This window comes from Ictalurus punctatus, chromosome 2 (assembly GCF_001660625.3).
Source record: "Ictalurus punctatus breed USDA103 chromosome 2, Coco_2.0, whole genome shotgun sequence".
Lineage (NCBI taxonomy): Eukaryota > Metazoa > Chordata > Actinopteri > Siluriformes > Ictaluridae > Ictalurus > Ictalurus punctatus.
This window is the reverse complement of record NC_030417.2, coordinates 562,944-582,863: the sequence shown is the minus strand read 5'-3', so window position 1 is coordinate 582,863 and position 19,920 is coordinate 562,944. Positions and strand designations below refer to the sequence as shown.

The window sequence follows — 19,920 nt, the reverse complement described above, 5'->3', positions numbered from 1 at the left end:
ACTAGCAATAATAAAGGGTGTGTCTCCTTCATCTCCCTAGTTCAGTAGTCAATGCACTGATCAGGGAATCGGCCATTTTAAGGGCTGTCTCAATCGCAAAATCCTTCCAGTGCAGTGGAACATTCACTCCCTAAAAAATATCGGGACAGAAGTCGGCACTTAGCTCACCCCGAGTTTGTTATGAAACGTAAGACAAAAAATGTGTTCAGAGATGAAGTCGTTCATGCTTCTTTTGTTTTGTTTTGTTGTCAATTAAACGCTGCCCACGTTATAAACCACAGTCATATGACTAGCATTCGCTGTACTGCATTATATAAAGTCAGTTAATATAAAGATTTTTAAAAAGTCTTTTTCCTAAATTATTTTTAAATAGTACTACAATACTACAACTACAAAAAAAAGTCAATAGTACTTATAAAAATATTATAGCATTACTGTTATGGCTTCGGTACTGGAAAAATAAAGAACATATTACAGGAGGAGTCTAGTCTAGAAGCCTCAGAAGGACTGTTCTAGGAAGGATCCAGTCTTCTGTCTGAGAAACACCCCGTATTTTTAAGTGGCATGACATAATTTGTATCATGCTGTCACTCAAACTCAGGGGTGTGCTCAATTTCTACACTATAAAAGAACCAGAGCTGTTTGAGCCATAAGTCATCTGATGTATGAGTTATCTGTTTAAACTCTGTACACATTAGAGAAATGCTGCATTCATGAACCTGACGGAGTTTAACCAGTCTGATCTCTGTGAGCATTTCTCCTGTCCAGAGAGATCTGGATCTCCTGCAGTTTATATCTTACTGTACGTGTGTTCAGCTGCTGTGGTTCTTCTAACAGTGTGTGGAAATATGCTCATCATCATCTCTGTTCTTCACTTCAAGCAGCTTCACACACCGACAAACATGCTCGTGTTCTCTCTGGCTGTGTCGGATTTCCTCGTTGGTGCTTTAGTGATGCTGCCAATGTTCATCTGGACGATCGAGTCATGCTGGATTTTTGGGAGAGATTTCTGCATCAGTTTTTTGTTGATTGGTGGTTTCCTCACAAGCCTCTCCATCTATAATATCGCTCTGATCGCTGTGGATCGGTATTTGGCTCTCTCAAACCCCTTTCTCTACATGAACACAATCTCTAAGTGGACTATGTACATTGTGGTTTTTTCTAACTGGTGTGTGTGTCTGGTGTATAACACAGCATTCTGTTATTTCAACGGAACCTTCATGAGTTATTTAATGTGTCCTGGAGAGTGTTTTTATATTGTGAAAGATATTCCGTCAGTAATTGACCTTGTATACTCGTTTATATTTCCACTCTCTGTCATAATCATATTGTATACTCGAGTGTTTGTGATTGCTAAGAAACATGCCACTGCTATCAGAGAGCTTAATAATCACACACGGCCTAAAACACAGAAAATCACCTCACACTCGATGAAATCTGAGAGAAAAGCAGCTAAAGTCCTGGGCATTTTAGTGTCTGTGTTTCTGATGTGTTTACTTCCATATTTTATTTACAGTTTATTAGGCAACGTTATAGAACTACAAACAAAAACATTTCAGAAAGTCTTGCTTGTATTTTGTCTTAACTCCACCATTAATCCTGTTATTTATGCTCTGTTTTACCCGTGGTTTAGGAGGTGCATTAAATTAATTATAACTCTGCAAATATTCCAGACAGACTCTGCATTAATCAATATTCTTTCATAAATGGGCTTCTAACAATATAATAAATTATTATATTTCTTTATATATAATTTAAGCTTCTGCAACAAATTATAATAGATGCAGTATTGTACTACATTTAAATGATATTTTTAATTAGCTGTTGTATATAATGCAATTTAATACAGTACCATATACTGTATACTATATTGATAGCGGAGATAAAATTTTTCACTAAAGCTCAAATTAAAATGCTAAAAATTGTCAAAATAGTACAAATTAACACACACACACAGATATATATATATATATATATATATATATATATATATATATATATATATATATATATATATATATATATATATATATATATATACATACATATGCCAAAGACCTGCATGTTTTGGTAAAACCAATAATGTTGCTTTTCTCGTGATTTTATTTAAACATTTATTAATTGTAAAATGTACCACTATTCTATGATACAGTTTTGTAATGTAAAACAGAGTGAAACAGTGAGAAGGGGTACAACATTAACTGTTGAGGCTTGCTCCCTAGCTTAGTAGATGTCAGAACGAGTAGCGAAATTAGTGACATTCTCCAATGAGTCAAATTGTGATGTTCAGAGTGCATTCAGAATCACAGATAGAGTCCATAGACAGCTCTGGGTGATCAAGAGTCAACACCCATGATCAAGCCTCATGCTGAAATCAATGTAGAACAAGATCTTTATCTACAGGTGAGCTATTTGTATAACTGTGTGCTATATAGTCAAAAAGTACAGTCGTGTAACTGGGAAATTCATTACAGTTTTCACAAGAAGTCTGTCTTCTTGAACATATCGACTGTTCACTTTCGGAGACTTGAGTGCAAAACTGTTAGTGGCAATTGCAATCCTAAGCCATCATAAGGTAACTGTTCATATAAGTTGTGGTCCAAAGCACCTTCATTTCCTATGTTAATTTAACTAACATTTCCAATGTTAATATGGATGATCGAGGTTTCTGCGTTTGTTTTTTGCTGATCGGTGTTTCCTCACGTTCCTATCGTCTGTAATATCACTCTGATTACTGTGTATCGGTATTTCGCTCTCTAAGGGTTCAACTCATGATGTCAAAATTGTATCTAAGGCCATGAATAGATCCTGTAATTGGACAAAATGCTTTGAAGTTGGCGTAAATGTAATTTGTCCTTCAAATATATGAAGTGCAGACTGAGAGAAGTTCATTAGAATGAACCCCGCCTGGCATGCAGAAATGATAGCTTCACCTTAATAGTAAAAATTTGTTCTTATTCAAAAAAATAATAAAAAAAAGGGACTCTCTCCCTCTCTGCTCACACTATTTATTGAATGCACTCCGTTTGCTATCGTACACTGGTCTGAATCATGTTCAAAAAGTGATGGTGAGAGTGAATCTATAACTATAGCTAGATTCTACGACGGGGCCAAATGCTTTGAGGTTGGCTTAAATGACGTGTGCCCTTAAAAAGCAAACCTTCAGGTTGTGCTGACTGACAGAAGTTCTAACCTTCATTACCTTGAAAACGTGCCAGAATACTACGCTTAAACATGGATGCAGCAGGAAGACGGAGAAGTGGTCATGCAAAGGTAGTGAGGAACACCACACCGTGACTGAACTCTTTTAAGCTTCCTCAATGGATAGCCATGGATCGCCCAGAGCCATACGATGGATTTCTTGGCTACCCTGAGCATTTTCTCTTTGAGTGCCAATTGCATTTTTTGAGCCTGACACACACCAAACCTAACCAGAGGCAGTGGCTAGGGTTCATACTCTCCGCCCGCCAGTGGGCGGAACGTCTGACTGGTACAGATTCCAAGGGTCTGCACAATGTAACTCAGTTTGTGGGTCTATTAATTAAGGAGTCCAGAATATGCCCCAACTCGGATGAGTATTTGGAGAAGGCCTGCGTCATAGATAACCTTAACTTGCCGTTCACCACCTATTATGAGCAGGCAAACTGGGTGACCTCCTCCCCAAAGCTCCTGCCTAAGACCCACTATGTGGTTTCAGCAGCTGAGCTCCAGCTGGAGGTCAACGTGGCGGCCCCTCCCCAGAGCACCAGCAGGGGACCCACGAGGCAGGCTCATCCCCAGAGTTCCAGCCTGAGACTCACGAAGTTGTCTCATCTCCACAGCTCCAGTATAAAGTCAAGTTCCTGCTAGAGGTCAATGAGGTGATTTACCAAACCATGTTCCTGTCCGAGGTCAAAGAGACCACCTCTCCAGCCAAGTTCATGTCCGAGGTTGACGAGACGACCTCCCAAGCCACGTTCCCGTCCGAGGTGGACAAGGCGACCTCCCAAGCCACGTTCCCGTATGAGGTCAACGAGGTGACCCCCCATGACATGTTCCTGTCCGAGGTCCAAAAAAGAACCTCTCAAGCCAAGTTCCTGTCTGAGGTCGAAGAGATGACCTCCCAAGCCCAGTTCATGTCTGAGGTCAAAGAGACAACCTTTCATGCCAAGCTCCTGTCCAAGGTCGAAAAGAGGGCCTCTCAAGCCAAGTTCCTGTTTGAGGTCAAAGAGACAGCCTAACACGCCAAGTTCCAGTCTGAAATCGACGATGTAACCTTCCGCACCAAGTTCCAGTCTGAAAGCGACGTCACAACCAACCAAGTTATGCTCACGCCTGAGTCTGCTGACACAGGCAACCAAGTCACCATGCCGGAAACCGACGTCATGACCAACCAGGTTTTGCTCACGCCTGATTCTCCTGACACAACCAACCACGTTCTGCTTACACCTGAGTCTGTTGACACGACCAACCAAGTTCTGCTTATGCCTGAAACCGACAACCAACCAGGTTCTGCTCACGCCTGAAGCCAATTTCAAGACCAAGCACGTTCTGCTCATGCCTGAATCCTACGTCACTACCAACCAAGTTCTGCTCACACCAGAGTCTGCTGACATGGCCAACCAAGTTCTGTTCATGCCCAATTCTGCTGACATGGCCAACCAAGTTCTGCTCATGCCCGAGTCTGATGACACGACCAACCAAGTTCTCCTTATGCTTGAAACCGACATCACGACCAACCAAGTTATACTCACGCCAGAGTGTGTCAACATGTCCAAGCAAGATCTCCTCATGCCTGAAACCAACGTCATGACAAACCAAGCTCTGGTCATGCCTGAAGCCAACATCACACCCAACCAAGTTCTGCTCATGCCTGAAGACAACGTCACGACCAAGTTATGCTCATGCCCGGGCCTGCTGACACGGACAACCAAGTCCTCTGCCTGAAACCGACGTCACGACCAACCAGGGTCTACTCACGGCTGAAACCAACCTCACAACCAACCAAGTTCTGCTCGCGCCCGAGTCTGCTGACTGGGCCAACCAAGTTCTGCTCAGGCCCGAGTCTGCTGACAAGGCCAACCAAGTTCTTCTCAAGCCCGAGTCTGCTGACATGGCCAAACAAGTTCTGCTCACGCCCGTGTCTGCTGACTCGGCCAACCAAGTTCTGCTCATGCCCAAGTACGGTGACACAGGCCACCAAGTTCTGCTCATGCCCAAGTCCGATGACACGGCCAACCAAGTTCTGCTCACACCCGAGTCTGCTGACACGGCCAACCAAGTTCTGCTCACGCCTTAAGCGGATGTCATGACCAACCAGGTTCAGCTCACACCTTAAGCCAACGTCACAAACAACCCAGTTCTGATCACGCCCAAGTCTGCTGACATGGACAACCAAGTTCTCATGCCTGAAACCGACATTACGACCAACCATGTTAGGCTCACGCCAGATTCTTCTGACACAACCAACCACGTTCTGCTCACACCCAAGTCTGCTGACAAGGCCAATCAAGTTCTGCTTACGCCCGAGTCTGCTGACACGGCCAACCAAGTTCTGTTCATGCCCGGGTCTGTTGACATGGCCAACCAAGTTCTGGTCACACCGAAACTGCTGATATGGCCAACCAGGTTATGCTCACACTCGAGACACTCCAAGTCATGTCTGCTCCTCGTCTCCTCAAGGAACCTGTTACTTGTCGGGAAATGCCTGTATTTGAACCTGGGGGGCTGTGGAGACATTTTGCCCAGAGGGTCAGGACCGCAGCAAACCAGTGACTACATTTCTCATCCTGCACTGTGGCCTACAAAAATGGCTGCCATGGACTACACTTCCCACACACGCACATTTACCTTCTCTGGAATTCTAATCACACACACCTGTTGCCAATCTCTCACTCACTCGCTCCAAGCTATAAAAGAGACTTTTTGAACACAATGACTTGGCGTAGTATGGAGTGTTATCACCATACCAAGTGGTTGCACCTTATTCGTCATATTGACTCATGTTTTTTTATCTAGTTTCTTGTTACATGTTCTCAATTCTTGCCTTGCCTCATTTATGCCTGTTTGTTGATTGCCTGACCCATTGTATGTTATTTTGACCATGCTATTGTCTCACAATTTTGATTTATCTGCCTGCCTGTCTCTAAATAAACTCTTATCTGCATTTGCATCCGTCCTTACCTTTATTACTTAGAACACGTGATAAATTACATGATTGTAAACTGTATTAGCTTCTTCAACTCCAAAATAATGAAACTGTAAGATGAGTCCCTGGCTTTAGGGAGGAAAGCGTGGTTTGGCGGCAATGTACCCTTGGAGTGACCAAAGGAAAAATGTGTGCAGAAGAGGTACAGCAATAATACTTGAAGCTTGTTCACTTCCTTAGTAGATGTCAGGAAGACTATGAGAACAGATTTATTTTAAGAACAGAGGGTTAAAAGCTCCAAGGGTTCACAGGGTGATGCTGAGAGCAAATCTAGAACTATGGCTAGATCGTACAATGGGACCATATGTTTTGAAGTCGGCTTAAATGACCTGGGGCCTGAACAAGGAATCTGGTTTGGGTGGCTAAGCAGGTAAGATTCAGTATAGATTTTGCCAACCCTGGGTATTAGGTATCATGTAAGTGGCTCTGCTTTTACTGGTGTTCATCACCACAGTAACTTACACTCCATGGCTGACCTGCTCCAGGGCAGGTTTTGTTCTGGGTTAGAGAACTTAAACCCAACTTGGACCAATCAGCTGTGAGCAAAGTGACATATAAGTGACGCAACGAATTCAACTCCCCAGCGCAAGCTGTAAGAACAAGAGACAACCTCGTGAGTCTCAGGCTGTTCTGTGCCGACGTCACGCATTTATGTGTACGCGCTCGTGGACTAATCATAGCTTAAGGATCAAAGCCTGAGTTGACAGAGTATGTTGATAACCAGTGTCATGGTAGCAGTAAAGCCTGACTGGATTGGTTTGGTTTTGTCAACTCGAAACGAATCCCATAACCCTGCATTTGTTCAGCTAGCTTCATAGAACAGGCCTCTGTTCCCTTAAAAAGTCACCACGCTATAGTGATGAATGACAGAAGGTATTTTAAGGCATGCAGAAATGACAGCCTCTCATTTATAGTGGAAAAGGCTTTGACCTTATCCAACCAAAAAATAAACAGAGCACTGGGACAAACCGTTATTTTTGCACAAATATGCTAACGATTATTAGCTGGATTTTGTATCTTTTTTATAACACTGATTTATGTCTATTCTCAGTTTAGGAACACACACAATGCCAGGATGGCTGGCACAACACAGTTTCTTTCTTTAATCTCGGCAGCTCAAAAACATCTCAGACTGGGGCGCCGTCTAGTGGCGAACAGGTAAAGTTGAATTAACCCAAAGACATGACAAAAACAGTCCTGCTCTGCTCACACCATTTATAACAATCAGTATGAGAACACACTTCTTTTCCCCAAATACATTATCTGATCAGACATGCAAAAACATTCAGATCACAGAACTCTTCTCTTGTGATTGGTGCTGTAGACATCTAAAATACAACAAATGGACATTTACACACTGAACAGTGCCACAAGTGATCATACAGCTGTGGAGACCGATCAGATTTTATGAGTGAAAAACAATATGTAGGTACATTCTTTGAGGTAGTGTTCAAATAGTATGTATTGTGCATTCAGTGCAGACGTTGGTATTGCTCTAGTTACTGTAGTCCAGCTATTATTGTTGTAGCTATTAAATCTAGGATTAATAAATTAGGTGATGAACCGCACGGCTTAAATAAGTATTATTCGAGAATCCAGAAAACATCATTGGCCTTGTTTGATGAGGCTGATAGCACACAGGAAGAAACTGTTGTGTGGCGTTTTCTTAGGGCCTTGGGTTTGGAAGTGCCTGCCTGTTGATACCTTCTGAAACAGACTGTTACCTGGATGGCCATGTGTCCTTGCAGATTTTGAATGACTCACCCCTACTTGCACTTTGTCTGTGCTAGGGTAAGCAACGAAAAGAAGAATTAAGCTTGACTACATTTACAGCAGATGCCCTCATCCAGACTGACTTACATTTATCTCATTAATACAACTGAGCAGTTGAGGGTTAAGTGTCTCCCTGAAAGGCCTAGCAGTGGTAGATTGGCAGTGCTGGTAGTTGAACTAACAAACTTCGGATCAGTCGTCCAGCATCTTAACCACTGAGCTACCACTGTATCCATTTAGTACACACGCAGTGTTAGAATTTCTTTATCATTACAGACAGCCTGTGATGCTCAAATAACTATTCTACTATACTAAATAGTGTTGAGATTATATCCTGTCAACTGTTCATATTTATGATAATCATACCGTGTCATATAGTGTGTCTAAATATCACGTTTCTTTACTGTAGCTGGAGAACGTTATTTGGGACAAAGCCATGAAGAGACAGGAACACACAGCGAATAAGGAATTATGGTTTATTGTGAAATGTTTTGTTAACTACTCACTAGTCAGTATTAGGCCTTTTGTTCCAACACAGCATGACATCATATGTATTCACATGCTGCCACTCAAACTCAGGGGGTGTGAGTAATTTATAAACTATAAAAACACCAGACCCTTTTGAGCCATAAGTCATTTGATTGTGACTTGTTGCAGGTACAGATTTACAATGTTAGCATCCAATATAGGATGTATTTCTGTGGCAGTATGACAGAATGAACCTGACGGAGTTTAACCAGTCTGATCGCTGTGAGCATTTCTCCTGTCCAGAGAGATCTGGATCTCCTGCAGTTTATATCTTACTGTACGTGTGTTCAGCTGCTGTGGTTCTTCTAACACTGTGTGGAAATCTTCTCGTCATCATCTCTGTTCTTCACTTCAAGCAGCTTCACACACCGACAAACATGCTCGTGCTCTCTCTGGCTGTGTCGGATTTCCTCATTGGTGCTTTATTAATGCCGCCGATGTTAATGTGGACGATCGAGTCATGTTGGATTTTTGGGAGAGATTTCTGCATCAGTTTTTGGTTGATTTGTGGTTTCCTCACAATCTCGTCCATCTATAATATCGCTCTGATCGCTGTGGATCGGTATTTGGCTCTCTCAAACCCCTTTCTCTACATGAACAGAGTGTCTGTGAGGATCACTGGTATTGTAATTGTATGTGTCTGGTGTGTGGTGCTGGCTTATAGCTCAGCACTCTTATATTTCAATGGAAACTTTACAAATACTGTAATGTGTCCGGGAGAGTGTTTTATCTTTCTGAATGAGGTTTGGTCTGTAATTGACCTTATATATTCATTTATATTTCCACTCTCTGTCATAATCATATTGTATACTCGAGTGTTTGTGATTGCTAAGAAACATGCCACTGCTATCAAAGAGCTTAATAATCACACACGGCCTAAAACACAGAAAATCACCTCACACTCGATGAAATCTGAGAGAAAAGCAGCTAAAGTCCTGGGCATTTTAGTGTCTGTGTTTCTGATGTGTTTACTTCCGTATTTTATTTACAGTTTATTAGGTGATGTTATTGAACTACAGACAGAAACATTTCAGAAACTTGTGAATGTGCTTTATCTTAATTCCACCATTAATCCTGTTATTTATGCTCTGTTTTACCCGTGGTTTAGGAGGTGCATTAAATTAATTATAACTCTGCGAATATTCCAGACAGACTCTGCTTTAATCAATATTCTTTCATAAATAGCCTCTTTTTGATGATGTGCTTAAATGTTTCTTTTATATTAGATTTAATTTAAGCTTCTATAACAAATCTAATTCCCACCATCAATATAATAAATATTTATAGTACTGTATTATATTATATAAGAGCTTTATTCTGTTTGATTATATATAATACAATACGTGTTGATCTGGATATTTGGGGAGAGGTTCCTGCAGGTTTTTTTTTGTTTTTGTTTTGTTTACTGTTTATTTTTCACAATATTATCCATCTATAATAACACTCTGATCGCTGTGGGTCAGTATTTCACTCTCTATACAAACACAGTCTCTAGGAGGACTAAGTGTAGTATCATGTTCTTTAATCGCTGTGTGTCTGGTGTATAAACATAGCATTCTTTATTCCAAGGGAAACGTCATGAGTTTTGTGACGTGTTCTGGGTCTGGGTTTTTGGTGTGTTTATTCTGTATTTTATTTACAGTTTATTAGGTGATGTCATCACACTACAGTCAGAAACATTACAGAACTTATAAACAGGTTTTGTCTTAATTCCTCCATTAATCTATTAATTTATTTATACTCTGTGGGTTTAAGAGGTGCATTAAATTAAATATAACTCTGCATATATTCCAACCGAGCTCTGCATTAATAAATATTCTTTCATTAATAATCTTTTTTTCTCTTTAGTTCTTCTGATGATATGGACAAATATTGCTATTGTAAATAATTTTAACTGTAATGAAATAATTCAAATCTCCCAATACACCCCCGCCACCCCACCCCCCCACCCACACACCCCATCTGTTAATTGTGTGCATTAACATGTATGGTCCAAGGGCAAATAAATTTTCATGAGAAAAATATTAACTTGTGCTTTTATTGTGATATTTATAAAGTTGGTGTTATTAAGGAAAATGATCAATCTTCAGTGTTCTACAGATATTTAGGCGTATTGAATAATTTTAAATGCAGATGAGTGCTTAGTGAATGCCTGTGTTTTCTGTCACTGCATTACAAATACAGTTTGCATGGTATTAAATCTTAAAGCTTTCATAAGACTATATTTACATAAAATAGTGCCACAAGTGAACATATAGATATGGAGACAGATCAGACTTTACAAGTGTAGTAGATACTGTAGCGAGCTTAGACAACGGTGAGCTGAGCACAGACACACAAGAGGCTGTTTATGTGGAAAACGTGGAGAGTTTATTTTTTAGTTCTGTGAGTGTGAGGGTGCAAAGGAGGTGCAGTGGGGTGAAGTGCTCATGCGTTGGTGTCGTCTGTAGGGCTGCAGAGGGCGTGCTGGGGGCTTCCAGAGCAGCTGAGATCCCGTTCTGCAGTCAGGGACCTCCATGTGTGCAGCCAGGGGGCGAAATTCTCCGTCGCGTCCGAATCTTCTGAAAGAAACACGCAGCGAATTATTACACATACCTCGCGAACCCTCTCTCCCTTTGCTAGCGGAGGATGGCCCTTCTATACTCTCCTGGCGGTGGAGAGCAGCCACGCTGATTATGAGCCGCCAGCCGTGTGTGTGTCGGCGGCCCCGCCTCACAGCCACACGCTCTCTGGCTGTCCAAAACACTGGAGATGCTGAAGCGGAGCTGTCTTTTCAGCACCATACCACAGCGCTCTTTCTCTTTTGTGCGCCAGCTGCCGGCCTGTCGTCACAATACATTCTTTGGAGTAGTGTCCAAATAGCATGTCTTGTGCACTCAGTGCAGGCATTGTTATTGCAGTAGTTATTATAGTCCAGACATTAATGCTGTATCTGTTATGCTGTATACATAAAATAGCTGAAAAACTGCATGAATTAAATGAAATCACCTCCCAAATTATTCGCATGGAAAGGTCAATTTATTTATTTATTTATTTATTTAGCTGTAGACTGAAGAAGTTTGGGTTTGAGATCAAAAGAGTATTATGAGAATTTCAGCTTTTATTTCTTTGTATTTATATAGATGTGTTAAACGTAAAAGAACATAGGGCCTTGGGTTTGGAAGTACCTGCCTGTAGATACCTTCTGAAACAGACTGTTACCTGGATGCCCATGTGTCCTTGCAGATTTTGAATGACACACCCCTACTTGCACTTTGTCCGTGCTATGCTAAGCAACGAAAAGAAGAATTAAGCTTGACTACATTTACAGCAGATGCCCTTATCCAGACTGACTTACATTTATCTCATTAATACAACTGAGCAGTTGAGGGTTAAGTGTCTCTCTGAAAGGCCTAGCAGTGGTAGATTGGCAGTGCTGGTAGTTGAACTAACAAACTTCTGATCAGTCGTCCAGCATCTTAATCACTGAGCTACCACTGTATCCATTTAGTACACAAGCAGTGTTAGAATTTCTTTATCATTACAGACAGCCTGTGATGCTCAAATAACTATTCTATTATACTAAATAGTGTTGAGATTATATCCCGTCAACTGTTCATATTCATGATAATCATACTGTGTCATATAGTGTGTCTAAATATCACATGTTTCTTTACTGTAGCTGGAGAACTTTATTTGGGACAAAGCCATGAAGAGACAGGAACACACAGTGAATAAGGCATTATGGTTTATTGTGAAAATGTTTTGTTAACTACTCACTAGACAGGGCCAACCAAGTTCTGCTCATGCCAGAGTCTGTTCACACGGCCCACAAAGTTCTACTCACACCCGAGTGTGATGACACGGCCAACCAATATCTGCTCACGCCTGAAACTGACGTCATGACCAACCAGGTTCTGCTCATGCCTGAAGTGGACATCACGACCAACCAGGTTCTGCTCACGCTTGAAACCGATGTCACAACCAATCAAGCTATGCTCACGCCAGATTCTCCTGACACAACCAAAAACGTTCTGCTCATGCCTGAGTCTGTTGACACGACCAGCCAGGTTCTGCTCACGCCTTGCCTCGTTTATGCCTGTTTGTTGATCGCGTAGCCCATTGTCTGTTACTTCGACCATGCTATTGTCTCAGATCATATTATTGATAAATTTGGATTTATCTGCCTGACTCTCTCTAAATAAACTCTTATCTGTATAAAAAAAAGAGAGACTCTCTCCCTCTCTGCTCACACTATTTATTGAATGCACACCGTTTGCTATCGTACACTGGTCTGAATCGTGATGATTATGTTGGGCAGAAGGTCAATAAAGATGTTTCTCCACAGGTGAGCTAGTGTGTCCGCACCAAATGGCACATTTCTGTCTTTGAGCAAAACACAGAGCAAAGTGTGTGGAAATTTACATTTGTATAATAATAGGTGGAAACACACTGCTATGCTTTTTGCTCCAATAAGGCAGCATCATATGTATTATGGTGTCAATCAAAATGAGGGGTGGGATCATTTTCTAAACTATAAAAACCTCCAAGAAACTCCCCCATTAAGACCTGAACGAATTTGTATTTAGTTGTTTCATTAAACTGTAGACATAAACACTGTCTTCATGAACCTGACGGAGTTTAACCAGTCTGATCTCTGTGAGCATTTCTCCTGTCCAGAGAGATCTGGATCTCCTGCAGTTTATATCTTACTGTACGTGTGTTCAGCTGCTGTGGTTCTTCTAACAGTGTGTGGAAATCTTCTCGTCATCATCTCTGTTCTTCACTTCAAGCAGCTTCACACAGCAACAAACATGCTCGTGCTCTCTCTGGCGGTGTCGGATTTCCTCGTTGGTGCTTTAGTAATGCCGCCGATGTTCATTTGGATGATTGAGTCATGCTGGATTTTTGATACGGAGTACTGCCTCTGTTTCATGATCACGTCTTTTATTCTCGTAAACCTGTCCATCTATAATGTCGCTCTGATCGCTGTGGATCGGTATTCGGCTCTCTCAAACCCCTTTCTCTACACAAACACAATCTCTAGAAGGACTATGTGCATTGTGATTTATTGTAACTGGTGTGTGTGTCTGGTGTATAATACATCACTCTATTATTTCAATGGAAGCTTTGCGAGTTCTGTAATGTGTCCTGGAGAATGTCTGGTCATTCTGAATCAGTTTTTGTTTGCAATTGACCTTGCAGTGTCGTTTATATTTCCGCTCTCTGTCATAATCATGTTGTATACTCGAGTGTTTGTGATTGCTAAGAAACATGCCACTGCTATCAGAGAGCTTAATAATCACACACGGCCTAAAACACAGAAAATCACCTCACACTCGATGAAATCTGAGAGAAAAGCAGCTAAAGTCCTGGGCATTTTAGTGTCTGTGTTTCTGATGTGTTTACTTCCATATTTTATTTACAGTGTATTAGGTGATGTTATTGAAGTACAGACAGAATCTTTTCATAAATTTGTGGTCTTGCTTTATCTTAATTCCACCATTAATCCTGTTATTTATGGTCTGTTTTACCCGTGGTTTAGGAGGTGCATTAAATTAACATTAACACTGAAAATATTCCAGACAGACTCTTCATTAATAAATGTTCTTTCATAAAAAGCATCCTTTTCACTCCTTTTGATGATGTGCCTACATGTTGATTTTATATTAGATATAATTTAAGCTTCTATAACAAATCTAATTCCCACCACAAATATAAAGGAAAATATACTCTACTGTACTGTATTCTATTCTATTCTATTATATTACTATATATAATACAATACATAAATATGGCTAATATACATGTGTCATTAAAATATAAATATATGCTATGAATCAGTATGGCCTAATTTAGATACGTTCAATTAGTTTTCAAAAGATTTTAATAGATTCTGGATAGATTGCAAAGACGTATGACAGAACTCTTCTCTTGTGATTGGTGCTGTAGACATCTAAAATACAACAAATGTACACTTACACACTGAACAGTGCCACAAGTGATCATACAGCTGTGGAGACCGATCAGATTTTATGAGTGAAAAACAATATGTAGGTACATTCTTTGAGGTAGTGTTCAAATAGTATGTATTGTGCATTCAGTGCAGGCGTTGGTATTGCTCTAGTTACTGTAGTCCAGCTATTATTGTTGTAGCTACTAAATCTAGGATTAATAAATTAGGTGATGAACTGCATGGCTTAAATAAGTATGATTCGAGAATCCAGAAAACATCATTGGCCTTGTTTGATGATGTTGATAACACAGGAAGAAGCTGTTGTGTGGCGTTTTCTTAGGGCTTTGGGTTTGGAAGTGCCTGCCTGTAGATACCTTCTGAAACAGACAGTTACCTGGATGGATGGCTATGTGTCCTTGCAGATTTTGAATGACACACCCCTACTTGCACTTTGTCCGTGCTAGGGTAAGCAACGAAAAGAAGAATCAAGCTTCACTACATTTACAGCAGATGCCCTCATCCAGACTGACTTACATTTATCTCATTCATACATTAATACTGAGCAGTTGAGGGTTAAGTGTCTCTCTGAAAGGCCTAGCAGTGGTAGATTGGCAGTGCTGGTAGTTGAACTAACAAACTTCTGATCAGTCGTCCAGCATCTTAACCACTGAGCTACCACTGTATCCATTTAGTACAGAAGCAGTGTTAGAATTTCTTTATCATTACAGACAGCCTGTGATGCTAAAATAACTATTCTACTATACTAAATAGTGTTGAGATTATATCCTGTCAACTGTTCATATTTATGATAATCATACCGTGTCATATAGTGTGTCTAAATATCACATGTTTCTTTACTGTAGCTGGAGAACTTTATTTGGGACAAAGCCATGAAGAGACAGGGACACACAGCGAATAAGGCATTATGGTTTATTGTGAAATGTTTTGTTAACTACTCACTAGACAGTATTAGGCCTTTTGTTCCGACACAGCATGACATCATATGTATTCACATGCTGCCACTCAAACTCAGGGGGTGTGAGTAATTTATAAACTATAAAAACACCAGACCCGTTTGAGCCATAAGTCATTTGATTGTGACTTGTTGCAGGTACAGATTTACAATGTTAGTATCCAATATAGGATGTATTTCTGTGGCAGTATGACAGAATGAACCTGACGGAGTTTAACCAGTCTGATCGCTGTGAGCATTTCTCCTGTCCAGAGAGATCTGGATCTCCTGCAGTTTATATCTTACTGTACGCGTGTTCAGCTGCTGTGGTTCTTCTAACAGTGTGTGGAAATATGCTCGTCATCATCTCTGTTCTTCACTTCAAGCAGCTTCACACAGCGACAAACATGCTCGTGCTCTCTCTGGCTGTGTCGGATTTCCTCGTTGGTGCTTTATTAATGCCGTCGATGTTAATCTGGACGATCGAGTCATGCTGGATTTTTGGGAGAGATTTCTGCATCAGTTCTTGGTTAATTAGTGGTTTCCTCACAATCTCGTCCATCTATAATATCGCTCTGATCGCTGTGGATCGGTATTTGGCTCTCTCAAACCCCTTTCTCTACATGAACAGAGTGTCTGTGAGGATCACTGGTATTGTAATTGTATGTGTCTGGTGTGTGGTGCTGGCCTATAACTCAGCATTCTTATATTTCAGTGTAAGCTTCATGGGTTCTTTAATGTGTCCTGGAGAGTGTTCTCTCTATCTGAATGAGGTTTCGTATGTAATTGACCTTATACTTTCCTTTATATTTCCACTCTCTGTCATAATCATATTGTATACTCGAGTGTTTGTGATTGCTAAGAAACATGCCACTGCTATCAGAGAGCTTAATAATCACACACGGCCTAAAACACAGAAAATCACCTCACACTCGATGAAATCTGAGAGAAAAGCAGCTAAAGTCCTGGGCATTTTAGTGTCTGTGTTTCTGATGTGTTTACTTCCATATTTTATTTACAGTTTATTAGGTGATGTTATTGAAATACAGACAGAATCTTTTCAGAAAGTTTCAATCGTGTTTTGTCTCAATTCCACCATTAATCCTGTTATTTATGCTCTGTTTTACCCGTGGTTTAGGAGGTGCATTAAATTAATTATAACTCTGCGAATATTCCAGACAGACTCTGCTTTAATCAATATTCTTTCATAATTAGCCTCTTTTTGATGATGTGCTTAAATGTTTATTTTATATTAGATTTAATTTAAGCTTCTATAACAAATCTAATTCCCACCATCAATATAATAAATATTTACAGTACTGTATTATATTATATAAGAGCTTTATTCTGTTTGATTATATATAATACAATACGTGTTGATCTGGATATTTGGGGAGAGGTTCCTGCAGGTTTTTTTGTTGTTGTTTTGTTTACTTTTTATTTTTCACAATATTATCCATCTATAATAACACTCTGATCGCTGTGGGTCAGTATTTCACTCTCTATACAAACACAGTCTCTAGGAGGACTAAGTGTAGTATCATGTTCTTTAATCGCTGTGTGTCTGGTGTATGAACATAGCATTCTTTATTCCAAGGGAAACGTCATGAGTTTTGTGACGTGTTCTGGGTCTGGGTTTTTGGTGTGTTTATTCTGTATTTTATTTACAGTTTATTAGGTGATGTCATCACACTACAGACAGAATCATTACAGAATTTATAAACAGGTTTTGTCGTAATTCCTCCATTAATCTATTAATTTATTTATACTCTGTGGGTTTAGGAGGTGCATTAAATTAAATATAACTCTGCATATATTCCAACCGAGCTCTGCATTAATAAATATTCTTTCATTAATAATCTTTTTTTCTCTTTAGTTCTTCTGATGATATGGCTAAATATTGCTATTGTAAATAATTTTAACTTTAATGAAATAAATCAAATCTCCCAATACACCCCCCCCCACCCCACCCCCACCCCCCACACACACACCCCATCTGTTAATTGTGTGCATTAACATGTATGGTTCAAGGGCAAATAAATTTTCATGAGAAAAATATTAACTTGTGCTTTTATTGTGATATTTATAAAGTTGGTGTTATTAAGGAAAATGATCAATCTACAGTGTTCTACAGATATTTAGGCGTATTGAATAATTTTAAATGCAGATGAGTGCTGAGTGAATGTCTGTGTTTTCTGTCACTGCATTACAAATACAGTTTGCATGGTATTAAATCTTAAAGCTTTGATTGTCTGTTACTTCGACCATGCTATTGTCTCAGATCATATTATTGATAAATTTGGATTTATCTGCCTGACTCTCTCTAAATAAACTCTTATCTGTATAAAAAAAGAGAGACTCTCTCCCTCTCTGCTCACACTATTTATTGAATGCACACCGTTTGCTATCGTACACTGGTCTGAATCGTGATGATTATGTTGGGCAGAAGGTCAATAAAGATGTTTCTCCACAGGTGAGCTAGTGTGTCCGCACCAAATGGCACATTTCTGTCTTTGAGCAAAACACAGAGCAAAGTGTGTGGAAATTTACATTTGTATAATAATAGGTGGAAACACACTGCTATGCTTTTTGCTCCAATAAGGCAGCATCATACGTATTATGGTGTCAATCAAAATGAGGGGTGGGATCATTTTCTAAACTATAAAAACCTCCAAGAAACTCCCCCATTAAGACCTGAACGAATTTGTATTTAGTTGTTTCATTAAACTGTAGACATAAACACTGTCTTCATGAACCTGGCGGAGTTTAACCAGTCTGATCTCTGTGAGCATTTCTCCTCTCCAAAAAGATCCGTATCTCCTGCAGTTTATATTTTATTATATATGTGTGTGCACGGGAAATATACCAGTGTTGTTATATCAACACTCTTGGAATGCTGTATAATTTTATCTATGTACTTATCTAGCGTAAGCTACTGTAGGTTGAACATATACTGATAGATTTTATTTAATGTTAATGAACTCGAAACATTTCCCACGTAACTTGACAGAAAGCGAGGGTACTCCACAAGTCCAGTTGAGGAAATGTAAGCTAGGGGAAGGGGCAGGACTTTCAGGAAGTGTCTGTTAATATCAGATAGTTCATAATACCTGCACAAGTCAGAAGAAATAGGACAGGACTTTTTAAGTTTCCCTAAAACCAGACAATACCACTGTGTTGTCAGATTTTGTATGACACACTCCTACTTGCTCGTTGTCCATGCTAGGGCAAGGGACTATAAGAAGAATTTAGTGTGATAAAATTAAACACGACATTTACAGCATTAAGCAGATGCCGTTATCCAGAGTTACTTACATTTATTTCATTTATACAACTGAGCAGTTGAGGTTAAGGGCTCAGCAGTGACAGTGCTAGGATTTGAACTAACTTTCGGATCAGTAGTCCAACAGAGACTTTGATGCTGAGGAAGGATCTGGCAACCTGAAGTGTCACTGAGGAAGCAGCACCCTTCGAGCTAACGCTATTACATTAATTTACATTAATTTCTTCTAATCTCTATACTTTAACATTATTTACCTTACGTTATACAAATATAACTGACACCACGTTAAATAAAACAATCGTAACGTTGCGCTGTCGCAAATTTGATCTGTATTCTATTTTTTTTTTTTTTTTTTACAAAACATCCGCGACTAGCTTGTAGCCTGTAGCCCGCTAGCATCACCTACCGCTAGCCTTGTTTACGTTTCACATTTCTCACTTACCGCTGTTCTGTTTTTTAAAAAAACAAACAAACAAATATGTCTGCTGTCTCTCCGGTTTTGAGTGCAGATGAGGACTCGCTTGAGCTTCACATGGTGCGGCTGGAACTGGAGGATGTGGAGAAGCAGATCCGCGGCCTACTCGACAAGCAGGCCCAGCTGCTGGAGCGACAAACTGCGCTGGAAACATCTTGTGCCTCTGCTCACATATCCAAGGTAAGCACACAGCGTGGTATTTCCACTCCCAGGCCCTCTACGCCGTGTGTTTCTCTGTGCAGGGACCGTGCACCTAGGACTTTCCCAGCCGTGGTCTCCGTAACGCCAGCGCCAACACACCTCGGGCCTTGGGTAAACCAGCGGCGAAAGGCGCGGGCTGGACCTTCTCCACCTCCAGTGTTCGAGATTCCAACCAGGAACCGCTTCGCCCCTCTCCGCCAGACCAGACCCAACACTGTGATCGTCGGGGACTCCATTGTGCGGAACGTCCGTGTAGCCTCATCTAAAGGTAAGGTGCGCACACACTGTTTTTCTGGTGCTTGTGTCCTTGATGTCGCTGCGCAGGTATCCGGGATCCTGAAGAAAGACGAGCGCATTGGAGCGGTTGTGCTGCACGCGGGGACGAACGACACCAGGCTGCGGCAGACGGAGGTGCTGAAGAGGGACTTCTCCAGCCTGATCGAGACGGTACGAGGCAGATCACCTACCGCGAAGATCATCGTCTCTGGACCTCTTCCCACATACAGACGTGGAGCAGAAAAGTTCAATAGACTTCTAGCATTAAATGATTGGTTAGTCTCTTGGTGTAATGAGCAGAATCTGGTGT

General features: G+C 40.6%; 4 protein-coding genes across 4 annotated transcripts; all 4 read left to right on the top strand.

Moving 5' to 3' along the window:
- The first annotated feature begins 713 nt into the window (after positions 1 to 713).
- On the top strand, positions 714 to 1,706 carry LOC108255037 (trace amine-associated receptor 13c-like). The gene has a single exon (XM_017450650.1). The coding sequence runs from the start codon at positions 714 to 716 to the stop codon at positions 1,704 to 1,706; it is 993 nt and encodes a 330-aa protein (XP_017306139.1).
- A 6,970-nt stretch (positions 1,707 to 8,676) lies between these two features.
- LOC108255042 (trace amine-associated receptor 13c-like) lies at positions 8,677 to 9,669 on the top strand. Its single transcript, XM_017450667.3, has one exon. It carries the CDS (start codon positions 8,677 to 8,679, stop codon positions 9,667 to 9,669), a length of 993 nt encoding a protein of 330 aa, XP_017306156.1.
- Positions 9,670 to 13,092: 3,423 nt separating this feature from the next.
- Positions 13,093 to 14,085, top strand: LOC108255046 (trace amine-associated receptor 13c-like). The gene has a single exon (XM_017450681.3). The coding sequence runs from the start codon at positions 13,093 to 13,095 to the stop codon at positions 14,083 to 14,085; it is 993 nt and encodes a 330-aa protein (XP_017306170.1).
- A 1,508-nt stretch (positions 14,086 to 15,593) lies between these two features.
- On the top strand, positions 15,594 to 16,586 carry LOC108255051 (trace amine-associated receptor 13c-like). The gene has a single exon (XM_017450694.3). The coding sequence runs from the start codon at positions 15,594 to 15,596 to the stop codon at positions 16,584 to 16,586; it is 993 nt and encodes a 330-aa protein (XP_017306183.2).
- Positions 16,587 to 19,920: the final 3,334 nt, after the last annotated feature.

Bases quoted from the DNA above. Each gene is read 5' to 3' on its own strand.
- LOC108255037 (XM_017450650.1), top strand. From the start codon at position 714: ATGAACCTGACGGAGTTTAACCAGTCTGATCTCTGTGAGCATTTCTCC.
- LOC108255051 (XM_017450694.3), top strand. From the start codon at position 15,594: ATGAACCTGACGGAGTTTAACCAGTCTGATCGCTGTGAGCATTTCTCC.
- LOC108255042 (XM_017450667.3), top strand. From the start codon at position 8,677: ATGAACCTGACGGAGTTTAACCAGTCTGATCGCTGTGAGCATTTCTCC.
- LOC108255046 (XM_017450681.3), top strand. From the start codon at position 13,093: ATGAACCTGACGGAGTTTAACCAGTCTGATCTCTGTGAGCATTTCTCC.